General features: G+C 32.2%; 1 protein-coding gene and 1 long non-coding RNA gene across 2 annotated transcripts; both read left to right on the forward strand.

The window, feature by feature from the left end:
* The first annotated feature begins 11063 nt into the window (after positions 1 to 11063).
* LOC129876678 (uncharacterized) lies at positions 11064 to 11713 on the forward strand. Its single transcript, XM_055952167.1, has 2 exons — positions 11064 to 11376; positions 11481 to 11713. The coding sequence occupies exons 1-2, from the start codon at positions 11130 to 11132 to the stop codon at positions 11561 to 11563; spliced, it is 330 nt and encodes a 109-aa protein (XP_055808142.1). The 5' UTR covers positions 11064 to 11129; the 3' UTR covers positions 11564 to 11713.
* A 363-nt stretch (positions 11714 to 12076) lies between these two features.
* On the forward strand, positions 12077 to 12478 carry LOC129877178 (uncharacterized). Its single transcript, XR_008763484.1, has 2 exons — positions 12077 to 12284; positions 12355 to 12478. It is a non-coding gene; the product is annotated as an uncharacterized LOC129877178 (long non-coding RNA).
* The last annotated feature ends 11606 nt before the right edge of the window (positions 12479 to 24084 follow it).

Genomic DNA, 24084 nt, shown 5'->3' on the forward strand with positions numbered 1-24084 from the left:
TTTCAACTCGGCTGGGGCCATTCTATAAGGAGGAATTGAGATAGGCTGGGTATTAGGAAGAACATCAATCCCGAAGTCGATCTCCCTATCAGGAGGGACTCCAGGCAGATCTTCAGGAAAGACATCCGGAAACTCATTGACAATCGGAACCGACTCAAGGGATGGGGACTCAATATTGTCACCTTTCACTCGGATAATGTGATAAACACACCCTTTTGATATTAGCTTCCTGGACCTAAGGTATGAAATAAACTTACCCTTAGGCGTAACAAGACTACCCTTCCACTCTATGACAGCCTTATTCGGGAATTTGAACGTGACAATCTGAGTTCTACAATCAATAGAGGCATAACAGACATAAAGCTAGTACATGCCAAGAATCACATCAAAATCGGCCATGTCTAACTCAACCAAGTCAGCCAAGGTATCTCTGTGATGGATTGACACAGTGCAACCTCTATAAACTCTTTCAGCTAAGACAGAATCATCGATATGAGTAGCTACGCAAAAGGGCTCACGAAGATATTCAAGAACTTTATTGAATTTACTAGCCACATAAGGAGTTACAAAAGATAGTGTGGCACCCGGATCCATCAAGATGTAATAGTCAAGAGAAGAGACTCGAATCATACCCGTCACGACGTTTAGAGAGTTCTCCTAATCTTGGCGACTACCCATGGCATATAGGCGGTTTATACCTCCACTCATACCTGAAATAGTGCCCCTCTGATTACCCTTAGCTGACGGTGTGGTGGTAAAGAACTGGGCCCTATTCCTCCATGCTGGACAGTCCCTCTGAAAATGGTCTATTTGGCCATATTTATAACAACCAATCCTTCTCGCTCTGCACTCTCCCAAGTGAAGCTTACCATACTTGACGCATGGTGCCTTCCCTTGCGAACCTTGACCCACGCTAGTTTGGGATTGAGAACCCTGGGGTCTGAAATTTTGGCGACCTTGTCCCTATCGATCATACCTGTTCTGAAGCATCGGTACACTGGCGGTGGATGAGGCATAGTTGGGAGGCCTCTTCTGGAAGAAGGACCTGTTGCCCCTATTTTGCCTCTGTTCACTCTCTTGGCCTGCTGATTTTGCCTTCTTGTTCAGATGCTCCTCTCTGGCTTTCCTCTTCTCATCCTCTACCTGTTGAGCATACACCATCAATTGGGAAATATCCATATCCGAGATCAACAATGCTGCTTTGCATTCCTTTTTCACATGCCTCCCTAATCCGGAAACGAACTTCCTCATCTTTGACCTCACATCTTGGATCATTTATGAAGCATACCTGGACAGCTGGATGAACTTCAGGCCATACTCCTTAACTGTCAGGCCTTCTTGTTTTAGATTTACAAACTCCTCCACTTTCGCTTCCCTCAATTCTTGGGGAAATAAGTGGTCAAGAAAGGCTCCCTCAAATTCATCCCACCTAGCAGTTTCAGCATCCTCACCCCTACCTTGTTCCCATTGGTTATACTAGATATTCGCCACATCCTTGAGTTGAGAGGATACCAACTCAATCCCCTCAATTTCCGTAGCATGCATAGCTTTCAGAATTTTCCACATCTCATCGATAAAGTTTTGGGGGTCTTCATCAACCTTAGAACCCGTGAATGCAGGCGGATTCATCCTCAGAAAGTCTCTAATTTTGGTGGCAGCAAATGGCTCTTGGGAACTGGAGCTATGAGTCGGCGAACTCTGGTTACCATTCCCGGCAGCCATTAACTGAGCAAGCATTGCAATCGCCCCTCGAAATTCTGCCTTTGATGTGGGCGCAGGTGGAGTAGCAGGCACTTGAGGTGCCTCCTCATATCTCGCAGGTCGGCCTCTAGCCCTTGCTGGGAGCACCTCTGACTGTGGCATCCCTACATTATCAACATTCCTCTGGCTAGCGGTACGTTTAGGAGGAATTATCTGTAACGTATAAACGCACGAATTAGAAGGGAAGTTTCATAGAGTTTAACTCCATCGCACGAATTCAGAGTATGAAAGAAGTGAAACAATTCCTAATGTCTCATAGTCTCCTGATTATAAGTGTGGTGCACAACATACCCATAAGCAAGACTCTACTAGACACGGCTTCATAGACTCCCTAGGAAACTTGAACTCTGAGCTCTGATACCATGTTTGTCATACCCCGAGAGGGTACCCTAGACGTAACCGGCACCCGAAGGCCATTTCTGATCTTCGAGCGAACCACCTGGTCCAGTCACATATTCATTCAGTCACATTCTCTTAGCGGAAACTCAATTAATGAAATACTATTTACAATATGGGGGCTGAAGGCCAAACATTTACAATCCAATAAAATAATATAATAAGACTCCTCATAATAACAGTTCAACCTCCCCACACTCCAGTCTATGAAGCCTCTATCAAAGTCTAAGAGGTGCCAATAACAAGTCCATGGCTACCGAAAATCAAAATAAGGAAATGACAACAACTATACAAGAAAACTCAACATCCTCTGGAAACTAGGAGGACTCACCAACTAGCTGGGGGTGTATGTGGATCTTCAACGGAGCGCCGATTGACGATCTCTAGTACATGTCTCTGCATCATGAAATGATGCAGGCCAAATAGCGTTAGTACATGAAATGTACGAGTATGTAAAATGGCCGAATACAATGAACATCAAGGAAGAATCAATCAACTCAGAATCTCAACTCAAGAGGAACAACAACTCAATCAAATGTCCTAAGTCTAAATAAAAATATGATTTAGACGGGACCAATCACATATAATTCAACTCAATAGACTCAGAGTACTATCAAGACCTATTTGGGAGTTTCTCTTACCCGATAACTATCACTTATGAGCCAGTGAAAGTACAACAAACCGACGTTGTTGCCGCATCCGTTCATACTTTGCCAGGATATGAACGAATCAACCAATCATGGATCCAATCCAACCAAGTCCTATAATGTCAGGACAAACATCTCGGGGAAGCATCAGAATTTAATGGTTCAATCCCCCCTACGTTTGGCGACATAGTTATTGGGTTCGAGTATGGACTATACTATTGCCCAATTCGGTGCTCGATACTCCTCATAAGACTCAATGCTCATAAAACTCCATCCAATCAACTCAATCAAATCACATCGACAAGTCTCATTACAACCTTGTCAACTCATCAACTCTATCATGATCAAATCTCTTTCAATCATACTATCCGATCAATCTCAATCATATCTTCAAAAGAAATTTAAATGCACATAGATAGCAACATCTAGATACAATCAATCGTTTCCTCCATCCATTTGAGAAATCTTTGAGACTCATCACAATTTCAAGACTTTAATTGACATTTTATAATAAGCAATATTTTTAAGAAAATAACCTCCTTTATCATAATCTACATAGTTAAGAAGATCAATCACACATATTTAACAATTCATCTTCATAAACTCATACTCACATAAGGCTCATTTTAAGGACTTCTTAGCTCAACAACATCAACACATATAGAGTCAAATAAATAGGGGACAAATCTCATTCAAACATAAACCATACCAAGAAACTCCATTTTCATGAAACATCTAACCTCAAAGCAAGAGTAGGGCACATGGGTGGACTCAACCCATGTTTTGGATAGCCTTACATACCTTAGTGAAAACTTGAAGAAAACCTTGATGTTGGGTCTTCAATGGAGGACTCAAATCTTGAAGCTCTTGGACTCTTTTGTTGGAAATGGAGGAGAAAAATAAGAGAGAGAGAGAGAAGAACTCCTAGGGCTTTTCTAGAGAAAGAGTGGGGGCTGGAAAATGTGTTCCTAAAAGACCAAGGGTAATACATATATAATTTGGGTATGTTCCCAAATTTCCCCTCCTCAAAAGTTCTAAACAATAGGTAAAAATGCACTTGGCGCGATAGTGGCACATCGCGCCATTGCAGCGCCAGGCCGATTACGCCTAAAACCTGCACACCTCGTAGTGGCGTGCCGCGCTAGAGACCAAACTACTGAGGCATGTTTCTGGCGCGATAGTGGCGCGTCGTGCCCTTATAGCGCCAAGGCCAAAGTTTCTGGGTTCTCGAAATTTGGCCTGAAAAACCCTGCACAACCTTTAGTGGCGCGCCGCTCCAAGGACCAAACTACTGAGGCATGTTTCTGGTGCGATAATGGCGCGTCGCGCCCTTACAGCGCAAAGGCCATTTCCCCAGCAGTTGTAACCTAGGCCAAAAATGAAATTCCTGCTGTGCTAGTTCGTCTTAGGATCGTCATATCTTTCGACTTCGAACTCCAAAAGTTACATTCTTGGTGGCGTTGGAAAGAAGACTTGACGACCTTTAATTTAATAGGTCATAGGCCACCTAGATTGCCGTCTCTCAAAAGATAGGGTCGTTAGAAGTCGACTCCTCATACAAGCTTGTCCTAAAACTTAGCCATGACGAACCTGTTTGGTCTTAGCTTGGTCCTAGGGGTCTTCCGTGACCCCACATCACCTCCAACACTTTTCAATTACTCGAGGACTCATCTTAAGTCAAGCACATGCTTCAAAATAATTGAGTTAGACCCTACACGAATACAAAAAGGGTCCAAATCTTAGGAGAATATTTTAGGGGTGTTACATTTCACCTACTTTTTTTTACATTTTTAAAACCTTGGAGCTCGATAGAGGCGATTTTGAAAGAGTTCTTCAGGAATCTTTGATTCGATAAGTGATTTTGACTTGAAACCTCCATTACCCTTTAATTATATCATGATTTTAACCATACATTTTTTGTTTGCACTTTAAAGTTTGTTTTTTTTAAAACAACTCAAACATTTTTGTTAAATAGTGATTATGGGCTAATTGCAACTTTGTTTTTGAAATGGTTTTTACTATTGAGTTCCAAATTTATTGGATAACATGATTTTACAATTTTTTAGATTTTCCCTTCGTTTTCGGAATCAGATTTTTGGGTCAATTTGACCCCGTTTCCACAAGTATTGATATGGGTGTTCATCGTTCTGAATTCTTATTGTGATTTTATTATTGAATAGATTTTGTTGATTTGGAAACCTAACTAAGAGGGAATACCTAAGTTACGGAGTGATTCTGTGCTTGAATTGAAGCAAGTGAACTCCTAAACCTTAGTTGAGTATGTAGAATCTTCTATTTCCTTGCTATGTGCATTGAGAAGTAATGGAAAATTGGCTATGGGTGAATTGTTCGAATGTTTGATCTTAATGATAAAAAGGGTAATGAAAAAGGCAATATGATGGCAATTTTATGTGTGCAATGTGTGAATGAATTGAGTGATAATAACTAGACGTTATTGATGAAATACTATGATTATGTTGTCGTGAATTGATATGGAAGTTGTCATCTCCTTATTATTGTGTGACCAAGCTTATTTGCATCGGTTCTGAAACGTTGTGATGGAATCTATTGTAGTGATACCGAGGTCTCTTTCGGCGAATGGTATTGATGTTGAGGTCTCTTCCGGCGGATAGTATTGGTGCCGAGATCTCTTCCGACGGATGGTATTGATGCCGAGATCTCTTCCGACGGATGGTATTGATGCCGAGGTCTCTTCTGGCGGGTAGTATTATTACCGCCTGATTAATTAAGTTAAGAGTTCAATTTACATAAAAAATAAATTTTCAGCGAAATATACAAACAAAGTAACACATAACTACACTACATAATTAGGCAAACAGTAGCTAAGGAGGCTCATTATGTTTCAACTTTTAGCTATTTATGGATTTTTCTCTTTAAATTATTTTGAGCCCAATCTATAAAATTCTTAACGAATTATCTATATTTGAGTTCATTTTAATAGCCCTAGTGAAGACCTTATAAGTAATAGCTAGTTTATTAGCTTAAATTCGAGTGTTCTTAGATATATAGTACTAGTCGAAGTTAGTTTGGACATTTGACCCTTTAAATATTACGTTTTTTGGCAAGTAGTTAGTTTATTACCAAGGAGAAAATGTTCAATACAAAGCAGGAACCCTATCATGTGAGAACTTTGCTTCATTACATACAAACAACTAACTAAGCTCTATTCTCTGAACTGCCTGCTATGTCCCTTTAAATATTACTACTAATTAACTTGTCTTATTCTATTGTATAAAAGAATGAAGTTACATTCCTTAATTATATTTTTTAGGTAAGTTGAAAAATTGTGATGAATAATTAGTTAGTTTAATAAAGAAAAGATTGCTCTAAGTTAACAAATTTGTAATTGATTTTAGATATTTAGATGTGTTTTTGACTCTTCACTCAATAAAATATAATAATCTAATATCAGGTAAAAAAAATTGGTGGTGTAAATTAATGTGGTTACAAGAAACTCCAACAACAAAAACATAATCAATGTAATCTCATAAGTTAAATGTATCTGGAGGATACAATATACGTGGATCTTATCTGTATTCTATAGCTTATTTAGAATTAGTTGAGCACCATATTGAGGTAGAAGAGTGAACGCTGAATAAACAACATACAATGGAGAAACCTGAAAAGAAGATTGTAGAATCATAGTAAGTCATTTTAGCTTTTAACATAGCAAAGTTTTATCCAATACAATTTCTAGGTCCCCCCTTATCAAATTAAAATGGAAAACATGCAATTTTTTTGTGATGGAGAACTAGGGAGAAGAGTCCCCTTTTATCAAATTACAATAATCCGCTCCGCTATAGCACCTCACAAGAATTTCAACCATTGGAATTTTGGAAATGTGTTTTTTACAGCTATAGATATTAGCTTCAAAGTCATTTTCTTTCTCCCTCGATCTCCATTTTTTTTTCAATTACACAATTTAAAAGAAGCAGAATATTAATTTTGAACAATAATCAAACTCCCCCCTTTATCCTAATTAAAATTATAAAATATCTATTATACCCTTTCATTATCATTTTTTTACTTCTTTAGAAGCATGATTTTCATTTTTTGACTTAATGTAACAATTTTTTCATAAAAGCATAAACATTATTTTTTGGACAAAAAGATAAAAAATACCAATTAATTATATAAGTTAATGATCTTCTATAATGAAGTAAATTAGCATAATGAGAAAATTAATTTTAATAATAATAATGAAAACTCTAATATTTATGTATACAAGTGAAAATAGCAGAGAATAATAACTATACAAATATATTTCAATGTAGAAAATAAATAATTAATTTAATTAAGGACACATTTTTAATGATTGTATTATTTAGATTTTAAATTATTTTAGATTATAATTTATGTAAACTCCATCAATGTCAATCAAAACTTGTTTATTTATATAGAAGAAAACACCCATCACCATTTATATTACTTGGCTCTCGTTCTAAAAATAGTTATTTTAATTTACTTGTCTAATTTATAAAATTAAAGAAATTTTTAATATTTTTTTATTTCTACCCTTAGTATTAAATAATTGTATAAAGTAAGTAATAATCAAATTTAAGGTTTCAAAATACTATTAATAATGTTAGTTTAGTAAAATAAACCTCTAATTAATTTTTGTAAGGGGTGTTAGATATATCCAGAAGAGTCAAGTAATATATGAAACACATGGAGTAAAAGAGTGGAGAAAAGAAAAAATATGCGTCTATATACATATACATACACTTAATGCATATTATATTGAAATAACGGTCATAAAAATAATATTAAATTTTGTGATAAATTCTTTAAAATATTATTCAACTTATAATGTTAAAGAACTTAAGCAAAAAGTTATAAATATCTATGTTAAAAATAAATTATATATAATATAAAGAGATATTGAATAGATGTGATATAACAAGGGTAAAATGGACAATGCATGGGATAAAGGGGGAATTTAATAATTTTTTGAAAGTTGAGGGAGAAATTTGATTTTAAAAGCAAAGTTGGGGGGGTGAAAATGATTTTCACCCTTAAGAAACTTGTATTATAAAATATGATTTCTCACTCATTTCCCAACAAACTATTTTACTAGAAAAACGCATTGTGACAAAACATATTCTCATTAAAAAAATTTCTTTTCTTACCAATTTAATCAAAATATACGTGAAAATAGCACGGAAAAAATATATTGATTTTTTAATTAGTGTACACTTTGGACAAAGTAGCTCTAGCTACCACTAATCGAACGAGGATTCTCCAATATCACAAATTAAACCCAACTTAAATTAAATACAATAATCTAAAAACAATACTATATGTTTCGTCTATAAATAATGCGGATTGAGGACCCTTCTTTTTTTTACATCAACCAAATAACAAAGAATCATATAATTATTACAAATTTCTCACCAATTATGGTATGTAACTAACACTACACACCGCCTTGCTATATATTTTAATTTTTGTGATATATAAGCAAAGGTGGCTCGATAAAATTAATAGCTTAATATCAATAATTTGATAGTAATACTTGTTAATCAGATTGAAACTGGAAATCATGTTTGTAATATTGGATTTACAAGTTTCTCATCCAATATGATAAACTAACTACTCGTTAATCAGGTTGAAACTCAAAATCGTGTTTGCAATGTTGGATTTACAAGTTTCTCATCCAATATGATAAACTAACACTCCTTATTTTGATATAGTTTTTTTTTTCACTATCAAATTTCAACATAATATAACGTTTTCTCAAATTTTACATTTTTGTGTCTACAAGCTTTGAGATAAAAAAAAATAGTCTCACACAATTAGCAGTGTCAGTTGTATGAGTTACAAAATAAATAATTTATTCACACGATATATATATATATATATATATATATATATATATATATATATATATATATATAATTTTTCTTTATACAATTATGTAATTTTGCAAATAAGAACAAGTTTGGAAGTTGCAGGACCAGCTGCAGTAAGAATTATTGCATTGGCACTGCTGCTTTGAAGAAAAGCTTAACAGAAGAAGCATTTAAGAATTAAGTAAATTAAAATTATAGCCACAAAAGTATGGGTGTATGACACTAAATAACTAATTTGTGGTCTTAATTTTGTAAATTATGTAATTGTCTTGTATTGAATAAAACACTCTAGTGGTTTAATATTCCTATATATTAAAACACGAGAGAAGATGGTTATTACATATCCTTTCATAATGTATTGTGTTGTATTATATTTACTAGGTCATAGCAATGAATGAAAAAATTTACCCTTCGTTTTCGGAATTTCGAGCGTCCGAACTCTGAATGTTGACCAATGTCAACACAAAGGAACTTCTAACTTAAGACCTCAAATACATGAAACAACTTTGAATCTGAAATTGACAATTCTCCTAGACCAAATTCCACATTTTCAAGCTGATGGAACTAACAAAATTCTATTCTGAGACTCATAATTTCGATTGGTACCAAAATCTACTTTTTAACTACTTAAGACATCAAAACTCTAAAACTTCCAAATTTCTCAATTTTTCAATCAAATTGAAAAGCCGGCTTCATAAAATGATCAAACCAGACTAGAAGCAACCATCTAGAGGGATCAATGGTAATTTTTTAAAAAAATTCAAAAATAACCTTCAGGGTCATTACAAAAATAGATTGAATTATGCACAATTTCAGAGTGAATGATCTTGTGTAGGCTCAATACACATGCATCTAACATGTACTTTAGATAGAAAACTAGCACACCTTAGTTCATGTATGGAACTTAAAAAATTTAAAATATTGTAGGTGTGTGTTTGACCCTTTACTCAATAAAATATATCAACCCAATATCATGTAAAAAAAAACTAGAGGTGTATATTAACTAATAGTAAACCAATGTGGCTACACGAAACCCCAACGAAAAAAATATACTCAGTGCAATTTCACTAATTAAATTGATTTACAAAATAAAATATACATAGATCTTATTTATATATTATAGCTTGTTTAGAATGAATTGTGCAAAATATTGAGGTAGAAGAGTGAACACTGAATGAGGAATACGTTAAGATGGAGAAACCTCAAAAGCAAATTGTTGTGGAATCATAGCAAGTGTCATTTTAGCTTTTAACATAGCAAAGTTTTGTCTAATGCAATTTCTAGGCACCCTTATCAAATTACAATAAAAAATATCCACATGTTTTGTCTTTAACATAGCAAAGTTTTGTCTAATGCAATTTCTAGGCACCCTTATCAAATTACAATAAAAAATATCCACATGTTTGGGTGATGGACGATATTTGCTTGTGGAATCAAAGCAAGTGTCATTTTAGCCTTTAACATAGCAAAGTTTTGTCTAATGCAATTTCTAGGCACCCTTATCAAATTACAATAAAAAATATCCACAGGTTTTGTCTTTAACATAGCAAAGTTTTGTCTAATGCAATTTCTAGGCACCCTTATCAAATTACAATAAAAAATATTCATATATTTTGGTGATGGACGATATTTGCTTGTGGAATCATAGCAAGTGTCATTTTAGCCTTTAACATAGCAAAGTTTTGTCTAATGCAATTTCTAGGCACCCTTATCAAATTACAATAAAAAATATCCACATGTTTTGGTGATGGACGATTAGGGAGAAGAGTTCTCCCTTATCAAATTACAATGAACAATATCTGCATGTTTTTGTGATGGACGACTAGGGAGAAGAGTTAATGATACGTAATGACCTGGAAAGACTTTCAACCATTGAAATTTTGAACATGCTTTTTGTACAGATAAAGGTGTACACGGAGGTTGGTTGGGTTTTTCAAATATCAAACTCAATAATTTTTGTTGGATTTTAAAATCTATAAATCAAATCAAATTAATAAAAATCAGATTTTTCAACCTCAGATTTTAGGTTTTTTTTTGATAAAGTATTCATGTAGATATATAATTAATTTGTGCTTTAAGTATTTCTTTAGTCCTACCAAAAATACAACTATCTAATGTGTCTTTTTAAGAAAAATAATACAAAATATGAGATGAGTGATGACAATAAAATATTCAACAATTTTTTTTATGAAAATAGCTACTGAATATTTCACTGATTCAATCAAAATATTTATGAAAATATCTAGTGAATATTTTTAGTAGTGTACCCTTTGGACGAAGGTAGCTCCACTAGGATTTTCCATGACAAAATGTCATAGTTATAATAATCTAAAAATAATAATATATTTATGTTTCCTGATCTATAAATAGTTCAATCAGTGTGAGGACTTTTTCTTAACATAAACCAAATAGCAAGTATATTATATTGGAAGTTCAAATCTCCCAATTAATTATGGCATTCAAAGTTGTATTGGTTTTATTCCTCACAATGCTTTTGTTTACACAGAATAATGCGACAGACTTTGAGCAATGTTATAAGCTCTGTATTATGTCTTGCCCAGGAAACATCCCTTTCGGATGCGCTGCGGCGTGCAATCTCTCATGCATTCTGCAAGATAATCCTGTTACAATCGAAAAACGCGTTTGTAGCGTTGGATGTTCTCTTGGTCATTGTAACAAATTTCTCATCAACAAATCTGGTATGTAACAAACATTACATATTAATATTGTCAGTTGGATAACTTACAAAATAAAATTTTCACACGACATATGTTTAATCTTGCTTTATTATGTAATTTTGCAGATAAAAGCAAGTTTGAAAGTTGCATGAAAAGTTGCGGTGAGAATTATTGCATTGGTGGCAATAATACTTTAAAGAAAGCTTAAACGAAGAAGCATTTAAGAATTAAGTAAATTAAAATTATAACCACAAAAGTATGTCTCTATGACACTAAATAATTAATTTGTGGTTGTACTTTTGTAAATTATGTAATTGTTCTGTATTGAATAAAACTCTCTAGTACTTTAATATTCATATATATTAAAGCACGAGAGAAGATGGTTATTACATATTGTTTCGTAATGTATCGTATTGTATTGTATTGTAATATAATATTTTGATGTATTAATTTGTTGCTTATCATGTGTTGCACATCAATAATTTGAAATATAAATATAAAAAAAAGTATGATAAGAGATAAAGCTATTATAAAAAGATAGGATAAATAATAAAGTAAAATTATTACATTTGGATACTTCACTATCAATCTTGTTATGTGATTGTTTAATGGTGGTTGAGAAAGAAGCAGCATAGACGTTGCACTGATTGCTGGGAAAGGGAAGAATATATATATATATATATATATATATATATATATATATATATATATATATATATATATATATATATATATATATATATTATTATTATTATTAAACTTGCATTACGTATTGATGTTGAGTTCTGAGCGTCCTTACTTTCCTGCCATTTTACATACTCGTACATTCCACGTACTGACATCATTAGACCTGCATCGATTTATGATACAGATACAGGTGTTAGAGATCTTCAACAGGCACATCGTTGAAGATATTTTTCAGCTATTTGGTGAGTCCTTTTTGTATTCGGAGGAACTCCTTATCCTTTTATTATTGTTGAGTATGATATTTCTTTTTAGGTAGCCATGGACATGTCATTGGCACCATCTGATAGTGTTAGAGGCTTCGTAGACAGAGTTTGATGATGTAATTGGAGTAGTTCTCCAAACTACTTCTTCTAAGATTTATTTTTATTTGATGTTGATGATGGAAAGCCCACATAAGTATTCTTATTTTCACTTAAGTCTTCCACTGATGAAACAATGAGTGATGAGACCAAGTGGTTCTCTCGGAGGTCAGAGATGATTTCTGAGTGCTGGCCATGCCTAGGGTACCCTCTCCGACGCTGAAGAAATATGTCCTGGGATATCTTCAGGATCAACAGGTCTCCTAGACTTCTTTGTACTCCTACCAGAATGGCTAACCCCAAGATGATCTTGGAATCGATCACCATCACCAGATGACATGTGTATGTAAAGTAACAACACAATATATAAAAAAAATATAAATTAAATAAGTTTAGGGTTAGCGAAATAAATAACTTATATACTTGCATACAAAATATCTAGGCTTAAATTCATTACTATACAAATGAACCATAACTATATCTGGATTAAAAAATTTCAAGCACCTACACTCACGACAAGGACACCTAACTAATTTATTTTTCTTAAAAATATCAAGTGTCATTGCATGATCGATAAAACTTCTAACACCGTTAATTCGGATAGCTAGGACCCGATGTGGATTTCTGATTTAAATGTCAGCTCCAGGTTTGGGGCAGCCCTACCACCAAGACCGGCAAGAGCACTGGATGATTTAACACTATCCCAATTGGAATGAAGCTTCGTGTTTGTTTTTCTTCAAACCCCCAATCCGCGGATCACTTGACTCAGGTTCTTCTTGTTGATGACTCATTGTTTTCTTGGTTGGGTCATGAAAATCAGGTTGTCCGATCGATGACTTGAAAGTGAGGAATAGAGAAGGACGAAGTAACGAGAAGAGGGGTGAAGGGGTGGAAGGAGAGGAGAGCCGGGCATTCGTATGTCTTTGATGGATGAAAAATCCCCTATTTTTGGGGAAATTTTTAGAAGAATGGGAAAGTTTTCTCGCCTCTTTCATTATCATAAAGAACATCTCCCACCAAAAGATAAGTCCAATAATACCACTCACTAGTAAATAGCGCCTTGTCCCAGCAGCCAAGTTTGGTCCTCCAAGAAGCAACCCGGCTGGACCAGGGTGATTTCGTGAGTAGATGGTCTGGTATTCAAGAAATCAATCATTCTTTCTATCAAAGACTTCGAGACAGTAGAAGTCTGACCTTCCCAATTGAATAGACAGAGAAGTCCGATAAGCCTATCGATTCAAGCAAGTTCGACTAGTTTAAGCGCCGCCTTCCAGACTTCTAAAAGCGGGTGGTTTTAAGTCCAGAGCCCTATTCTGGTTACAGAGTGCGGTTAAATTCAGATTTCAAACAACCACCAACTTCATAATGCATGGTATACATACACAAACGATGATCCATGTACAAAATTATATATATTCAAGCTTAATTAGTTCACAAAGACTACAATTCATCGAGACTACAACTGTCATTAATTCAAGTTATGATTAATTAATTCATATAATAATTAAGTTCAAGTTCTAATTAATTCAAGTTATAATTAAGTTCAAGTCCTAATTAATTCAAGTTATAATTAAGTTCAAGTCCTAATTAATTCAAGTTATAATTAAGTTCAAGTCCTAATTAATTCAAGTTAATTAAGTTCAAGTCTTAATTAATTCAAGTTATAATTAAGTTCAAGTTCTAATTAATATAAGTTATAATTAAGTTCAAGTCCTAGTTAATTCAAGTTATAATTAAGTTCAAGTCCTAATTAATTCAAGTTATAATTAAGTTCAAGTTCTAATTAATTCAAGTTATAATTAAGTTCATGTTCTAATTAATTCAAGTTATCATTAATTTCATGTTCTAATTAATTCAAGTTATAATTAATTTCAATTTCTAATTAATTCAACTTATAATTAAGTTCATATTCTAATTAATTCAAGTAAAAATTAAGTTTCAAACCTCATGACATTCAAGTTGTAGTTCTAAATTAAAATATTATAAAATTCAAGTATCTAAGTTATTCAAATTAGTTATAAAGTCTAAAGAGTTCAAAATTTATACAAACCTAAAAAGTTTCTAAGTTTAACTTCAAAAGTCCTAAAGTTCAATTTCATGACTTTAAATATCTAACTCTACTTAGCTTAATTAATTTTAAAGTCTAAAGATTTTAAAAATTATACAAACCTAAAGTTCAAAATTAGTATCTAAGTTATTATAATTATAAGTTCTAAATTAAAGTCCTATAATTCAAGTATCCAATTTCCAATATTTTTCTAAGTTTCAAACTTCAAAATTTCCTATATTCAAGTACCTAAGTTATTCTAAAGTTCAACATTAGCTTAATTAGTTCAAAAGGAAGCTTAACTTCAACAAGATTTCTAAAGTTAACACAAAATTCAACTTCAAAGTTCTAATTAAGTTCAACTTCTAAATTTAAGTATCCTAAAATTCAAGTATCTAAATTATTCTAATTATAAGTTCTAAAGTCGTAAAAGTCAAGCTTCTAATTAAGTTCCAATATTCTTCTCTAAGTTTCAAACTTCAAAACTTCCTAAGTTACAATCCAATTTACAAACAAACTATATGGAATAAACTAATTAAGTAACTACTAAATCACAAATTACTATCCAATTTACAATCTGATACAAAAATCTCAAAATTATTTAAAGCTTAAAATCAAAATGGCATAAATTAATTAACTAACTAACATCACAAATTACTAAAAAAATTTATAATCTAATTCAACAACCCAATTCTAACTTAAGCCCTAAAATCAAAACTATAACTAAATTTACTAATTTCACAATCAAATATACAAATGAACTACAACAAACTAAATGTAATCAACTAATTAACTAACTAACAGATGACAAAGCAAAAAATTTAATTTTTTGACAAGGTTTAAACCCTAACCTCTTAAAGATGAATAATACTCCTAAAGCACCACAGGACGGCGACGGAGGACTGACGGGGGACGGCGACAGGGGTGGGGGGACGGCGGTGGGAGGCGGGGCAGCGACGAAGTTGGGGGATTTGTAGAGAGAAGGGAGAGAAAAGAGAGTTTAGAGAGAGAGAGACTACAGAAAAAACTCGTTCTGTCTCCCACATATATTAACAAGAGCGACGGACAACGTCACTAAGTCCGTCGGCTTTTTAAAAATATTTGACTGCCATTTTGACCAAAAAGCGACCTAGTCCATCGCTATTTTAAATTTTTTGACCAAATCATTTGACCAATAGAGAAGGACTTAGCGACATTGTCCGTCGCTATGTTAAAAAAAATATTAATAAATAAAAAATAAATACTTGCGACGGACGGCGTCGTAATATTTAATTTATAAATAATTATTTTTTAATAAAATATATAAAATATTTATATAAAAATAATATTTATTTTTAGAAGAAAAAACTGCCAAAATAAGCGACGGACTATGCGTTCTTGTCCGTCGCTCTTAGTTAAAAAAAATAAAAATAAAAAAACCATGGACAACATCGTTTTATCCATCACATTTTATTTGCGACGTTGTCTGTCGCTTTTTGTTCTATCGCCTTTTGCACTCTTTTTAGTAGTGTTAACACGTTTTTATGTATAGACAAAGCGATTTAATAAAATTGATGATTTAAAACTTAACATTTCTATAAGAAGCCTTAAATATATTATTTCAGACATGTTCCTTAGTCCTAATTACTCATTAATGTTTCAGATAATGAGAAGTTTGGAAGTTGCATGACAATAGCTGCAATGAGAACTATTGCATTGATGGAAATATTGCTCTACCAAAAGCTTAAGAAGAAGCATTAAGAAATTATGGCCACAAAGTATGTGTCTATCAGACTATGCTATGTACTAAGCTACTAAGTACTTTTGTGGTTATAATGTTCTAAATTATGTATTTGTGTTTTGTATTGAATAAACTTCTAGTGCTTTAATATTCCTATATATTAAAGTATGAGCGGAATTGTAGTTCCTCTTATTGTTCTATTATTATGTACGGGTCTTTGTTAGTTTAAAAATATATATAAAAATATCTAGAAGAGATTTTTATTAATTAATGCTCGAAAGTGCACAATTACATCTATAATGAAATCTTTTTATAACAATCATTCGTATAAAAAATTATTTTACCTATCTACATAAGAAAAATTTTCAAACTAAAACACCCTTTGGATGAGCGAGGGTAAAATGCCAAATTACCTTAAACTCTCATTGATTGCTTCGATACTCGTGTCAATCATGATGCTAGCTTAATTTGACCATTTTGGAGATGATGGAACCGTCAGAATTTCGTTTTGAGGTTTTTTACCTGATGTTATGACTGAAATCAAATTTTCAAGTTAGAAAAACACCAAAATAGGGAAACGGATCTAAAACCCAAACGAACGACCAGACGAACGAACAGTCATTGGCAGAAAATCATAAATGACTTGGGCTCTCCCATAATGCAAAAATGACATGTAAGGTCATTACACTTTATCAAATTACAATGTGCAAATTTTTGTGATGGAGGACTAGGGAGAAGAGTCCCCCCTTATCAAATCACCTCACAAGAATATCAACCATTGGAATTTTGAACATATTTCTTTACAGCTACACATATTAGCTTCAAAGTCATTTTCTTTCTCCCTCTCCATTTTTGTCGATTACACAATTAAAAGAATCAAAATATTAATTTTGAACAAGTTCAAGTGTCTTAATAAAATTATCATGAAGAACAAGGATCGAGATAACAAACTGAAACAAGTAAAAGGGTCTCAATGCAAATATTGTGATCAAACAAATATGGATATATTTTCTAATGAAAAGAGTCTCAATTGATACCTTTACCAAAAACAAAGTTTTTCTCAACATTAATCATTAAGAAACTTGCATTATAAAATATGATGTTTCACCCCGTTCCTACCAAACTAGTTTACTAGAAAAACACATGGTGATAAAACCTATTCTCATTAAAACACTACTATTTTTTTCCTCACCAATTCAATCAAAATATATATGAAAATAGCCACTGAAAGTTTTTGAGAGAAAAATATTGACTTTTTTAGTAGTGTACCCTTTGGACAAAGTAGCTCTAGGCCTTTAGCTGCCACTTATCGAACAAGGATTCTCCAATGCCACAAATTAAACCCAACTTATCTTAAATACAATAATCTAAAAACAATAATATATGTTGTCCTCTATAAATAATGGGGATTGAGGACCTTTTTTTACGTCAACCAAATAACTAGTATCATATTGAAAGTGCATATATGTAACATCCCCTAAAAACGTTGTATACGATGTTTCAATTTTCGCCTAAATATGATATAGCCTCTGTATTTTGGGCATAACCTTTCATAGGAATATCCAAATAGAGTGATTCAAATTTCTGAGTAACCACTATATCATTATCTACAACTTTTATGAAGACCATATTTTAAGATTCGGAAGTTAAGTAGGTCAAATAAATTAATTTTTATAAGGTAGGATGCTGTGACGGAAATGAGTGTTTATAGAAGCAAAATCATATCTCACTGTAGGTTTATCCAAATTGGTTGATTCTTGAACGATATGAAACTAGACTTCCATATCTACAATTCTTATTAAGACACCAAATACTAATAAGGAATTTATCTTATTCAAACGCAGCTCCCAAAAAGAGTATTCTGTCAAAGATAACTCATTTCACCTACCATAGAAAGATCTAGATACATTTGACATCACTCATGACATAAATTGTCCTCCATTTAACATCATCCATGACATCAATATATTCCACTAAATTTTCAGATTTTTCTTTATAATTATTTTATTTATTGTTAGGTCCTCTTTCCCACCTATAAATACCCACCTTATTTCCTCATTTTATTCATCAAGCTTTCTCAAGCAAATCTTCTCTCTATACACTTCTTTACACATTCTCAAATATAGTTTTAGTTCTTAGTAGTGAAGAAATACTATTCCGGTGATTCATATACTCCGGGTAGTACACAAAACGTTCCGGCGAGGAGAGAAGCTAGGACTCAAGAGTGTTCATTAAGTCTTTCGGTACCGACTAAAGCTTTGGATTCCAGGTATGTAAGGCTTCAATGAGAGTATTCCTTCCACTCTCATGTCTAAATTATTTTGATTATATGATAAATTATGTTTATTTTCTTTATGTTTTACTCTAAGTTATGTGGGTGTTTATCCATGGTTCTTCCATCCATGTAGTCCAAAAACTCTTTTAATTAAGTCTCTTGATTTCAAGTAATATTTTCTTATGGGTAATTCTTATTTTTACTTAATAGTATAAATCATGGTTAAACTAATGATTATTGATCTATTTTGATGCAACATAATTTTATATGTATGAATTGATGGTTTACAAGTAATTCCTCTATTTATCTATTTAAAGGTTCTTGAAATTCATGGTGGGTTGTTTAAAGCATGATTTTTAATTAATGGATTTCAATGTATTTATATATATTTATTTACATACATATTTGCAAGTTGAAGTGATTTGAACCCACCTAGTTTTACTATGTTTTTAATAAAGTTTGACTTGAAAGCTTTGACTCCAAATAAATATTTATGAAAGAAATATCTATGATCAAAAAGGGAGTCTTATGAAATGAAAGAATGATGAAATGATATGAATGATGAATTCTTTATGCAATAAGGACAATTCTTGCATATTTAAATTATCAAATGTTTTAATGAGCTATTCTACCGAATATGATGTTTGAATTCTCAAGTTATATGCTATGAATATTTTGAAGTATTAAACTATTCCCTGGGATTGACTTAGCACCGAATGAGGCATTGAGGTGGGATTCGGTAAGGGAATCCTAGTAGCAACCCCTTGTCTCATTAACTATGTGCCAACATAGGAGCCCTTGTAGGCTTAGGCTAATGGATCCATAAATAGCCCTTAAAGTTAAAGTTAAAGAAATGAATGAAGTTGACGGAGTTCTACCCGGCAAGTAGTCTCCCCGGCCAACGTAGGGGGTTATGTTGGATTCCATGTAATAGCTCGCACGGTCTTAAATGTCGGTTATGGTTAATTTCCCACAAAATGAATGTTTTAAAGGATATATATATGATTTATTATGCATACATTAAATTATGTTCCATATTACATAAACTTTTAATGTTTCCTCAACGTTCATGCATCCTTACATACTTAGTACATTCAAAGTACTAACGCATACTCTTTTGCCTACATGATATCACCATGTAGGGATCGGTGCTCCTCCTCGTTCTCCTCCACGTGGCTAGTTGATATTCCATTGAAGACTACTTTTGGTGAGTTCCCATATTCCGAGAACAATACTCCTTTATCTTTCTAGCTTATGATATGTTAAGATATTTTATTATGACATTTCTTCTATTATGATTGAGGGTGAGCTAGGAACTTGTCGTAGCACCATTAAATCTAATAGTTAGAGGTATTGTTGGAAATATGTAAGTTGAAGATTTATTATTATGATTTCCGCTTGTTTATTTATCATCATTACCTATGAAAGGCTAAAAGAATGCTAAGAGGCTTGTTTGAGGTATTTTCGGGTTCCTTATTCGCCATGTCACGTCTAGGCCCTAGGCTTGGGTCGTGACAATATAATTAACTATGGCATTGAAAGTTGTGTTGGTTTTGTTCCTTCCAATGCTTTTGTTTACACAGAGTAATGAGGATGGTTACAACGATTGTCTTGAGGAGTTCTTACACAAAATCTACCTTTACTGCCAAGCTGGGTGCGGTATCTTGTGTGCTCACTCTGGTGGTTCATCAGTCGATTAACAAAGCCGTGTTTGTAATGTTGGATGTAGGGTTGTTAATTGGGTTGGGCCGGATTAGCCCAACCCACTTTTTTTGGCCCATCGGTTACCGGGATGGGCTGGGTCAGACCAGATCTTTACTGGTCTGGGCAGGTCTGGTCTCAACAGTGAAAAAAAATTAAAAACTTGACCCATGACCCATTAAGGATATAGAGTTCGGACTTAATGGGTTGGGCCTGGTTGGGCTAGTTGGGCTTGATTTTGTTTTGCGGCGATTATGTAATCGAAAATTTGAATCAATCATCAATATAATGTATCGTTATCTATTTAATTTAAAAGTAATTATAATAATTTATATACTCACAATATACTATCTATTATAGTAATATACTTAATTATATTATATATATATACTTACAATCTATATCTAATATACTAACATTATACTATATATTATAGTGATATAATTAATTATATATTATATACATACTTAAAAAGTATACCAAATATACACACAATCTACAATCTATTATAATTATATACTTACATTATACTATATATATGTATCAGTGGCGGACCCAGAATTTTAAATAAGGGGGTTCAAAATATAAATAAGTAGACACACGAATTAGTCGAATGGGGTTTGACATCTACTTTATATATATAAAAAATTATTTTAACCATATATAAATAGTATAATTTTCCGCTGAAGAGGGTTCGGATGAACCCCCTCGGCATAAGGTGGGTTCGCCACTGATATGTACCATGTATATCAAGTATGCTAACATTATACTATCTATTATAGTGATATACTTATATTATATATACTTACAATGTATATATAATATACTCATAATATACTATATATTATAATAATATACTCATAATCTACTATTTATTATAATTATATACTTACATTATACTATTTATACGTACTATGTATATCAAGTATACTAATATTATGCTATCTATTATAGTGATATACTTATATTATATATACTTACAATGTATATATAATATACTCACAATATACTACCTATTATAATAATATACTTATGTTATATATTATATATTGAGCCGAGAGTCTCTCGTAAACAATCGTCCTACCTTGGTAGGAGTCAGGTCTGCGTACACTTTACCCTCCCCAGATCCACGTTGTGAGATTTCACTGGGTTGTTGTTGTTGTATATATTATATACTTACAATGTATATATAATATACTCACAATATACTATCTATTATAATAATGTACTCACTATATACTCACAATCTACTATCTATTATAATTATATACTTACATTATACTATATATACGTACTATGTATATCAAGTATACCAACATTATACTATCTATTATAGAGATATATTTAATTATATATACTTACAATGTATACCAAATATACTCACAATGTAATCTATTAGTATGTATATACTTATAATATATATATATATATATATATATATATATATATATATATATATATATACCTTCAATGTATATCTAATATACTCACAATGTATAATCTATTGCTTACATTATATATTATATATATACTTACAATATATATCTAATATACTCACAATATACTATCTATTACTTACATTATATATTATATATACTTACAATGTATAACAAATATATTCATAATATACTATCTATTATAATAATATTTTTTTCAAGTATTGAAATGACTATAAATTTAAATTTTCTTAGATGATTATGTAAAGTAAAAATAATTATTTAATTGAATCATACAAAATTAGTAGGGAAAAAAATTAAGAAATGCAAAGACTCAATGCGTCTTTGACTTTATTAATATATTGATAAAATTCAAAACATACAAGTTACAAACTTACAATTAGTTGTATATAATAAATTGTAACTTATACATATTTTGAATCATTTTCTCCAATTCATATGTATTAATATTAACAGGAATTGACTCATAATTTTCAAAATCAACAAATTCGTAATTTGGACTAGCTTGTGCCAAAGGATTTCCAATTGATATTATTTCTTCAAGTTCTTCGTCTTCTTCTATATCGTCTGCTCTTCCTTTATTCTTACGCTCTGATCTAATCCAATCTCTGAGGCAAACTAAATCATTCATGACATTGCTTTCTAAAGAGTGTCGATTGTCTCCGATCTACTACCTTCCTTGACTAAATGCACTCTCCGATGCAACGGTTGACATTGAAATATTTAGCACATCCTTAGCCATGATTGATAATACTGAAAATTATTTTTCATTGTTCTTCTACCATTCCAGTGTACTGACACTATTTTCATTGTAGGTCTCTGAAGTCTGTCTCAAATAAAAATTAAGCTCATCCTGATTTATGCTCCGTTGTGATGTAAGTTGTATTCTATGTCAAATAGATAAATTAGAAAAAATATGGGAAGGCATACCAGATGCCTGCATTTTAGAAGATGATGGCTCGTCAGAAGGACGAGAAAGAGGAACAGTATGACTAGGGGTAGCATTATCAAGTAAATCGATATAATGATTATATAATGTTTGAATATGATCATTTGTATCACTCATCGCCTTAAACATACTAGGATCTTCATCTTTTTCAATTTCTATAAAAGTATATATAAGGCAAACTCATTCAGACGTAGTATTAAATTTCATATACGGATTTAACATAGCACCAAATAAATAAATAGGGAGGAATAGGAAAAAAATACTTTTAAATTTTTCTATCATTTCAGCAATAGCTTCTTTGTAATCAACTTTCTTTTTATATTCTATAAGCAATATAGAAATTTTGGCTAAACATGCTAAAATTTTAGAAACAGTAGGATTATAGGCACTGAAAAATTCAAGAGTAGCCAAATAAAATTTTTCTAAAAACACAATAAAATCATTAATTTTAGTCAAATCAGATTCTTCCAACATGACTTCGGGAAATTTATATGCATATTGATTAAAAGTTATAGTTATGAGGGCTTTATAAATATTACAAGTCTTTAAAAAATCATAAGTCGAATTCCATCTAGTCTCAATTTCTTCGGGCATTAATCTAGGTCTAAGATTATGTTCCTCACATTTTCTTTTAAATTCTTTAAGTCTCGCTTTTCTATTATTTACTTGAATAAAACCAATTGCATGTTTAGTTTTTTCAATTGTTGGCTCAAGAAAATAAAGTTCATCTTTTATAATTAAATTATATATATGACAAGTACATCTAATATGAAAAATATCTTCTAAGGTGGGGGGGGGGGACTCATTTTTTAAAAAATTAATAGCAATGGTGTTGTTAGATGCATTATCAAAAGAAATACATAAAACTTGTGTCGGAACGTGACATCTAATCCAATTATGTATCGGAATGTGACATCCGATCCAAATATGTGTCGCAACGTGACACCCGATCCAAACATATCACAATCACAAATACATTCACTATTTACAACATTATATCACCAAGAACAGGTTCATCACAAAAACAGGCCAACAAGTTATCATTTCACACATAATCTAGCATGTTTCCCTATTCATATACGCATATGCATATCATGAAGCAATTTAACAAGTATATGAAACACATATGGAAAACAAAACAATCACCTACCTCAAATTCAAGCTTCAACAACCTTACAATGCAAGAACTTTTCCTTTTCGGGTTCGTTCCTCTCGTTCTTGGTCTAGAAATAGTAAGTACATATAAAGGATCAACACAATATCCTAACTATCATGAAAAATAATACAATTTTCATCCTAGGACAAATCCATGATCCTAACCTCATCCTAGAGCTATTTTCCACAATTAGTTTTCAATTCAAACCTTCCCTCAATGATTACCAACCATAGTTTCTAGGTTTTAGGAATCAAATGATGAATTTAGGGAGTAAAATCCTTACCTTAAGCATGCAAATCCGTGGAAAATTGGTGGAATTCGCCCTAGGTCGCCTCTTGAAAATTTAGGAACAATTTTTGCAAAAAGACCGTTTTGGGG

This window comes from Solanum dulcamara, chromosome 12 (genome assembly GCF_947179165.1).
Source record: "Solanum dulcamara chromosome 12, daSolDulc1.2, whole genome shotgun sequence".
Lineage (NCBI taxonomy): Eukaryota > Viridiplantae > Streptophyta > Magnoliopsida > Solanales > Solanaceae > Solanum > Solanum dulcamara.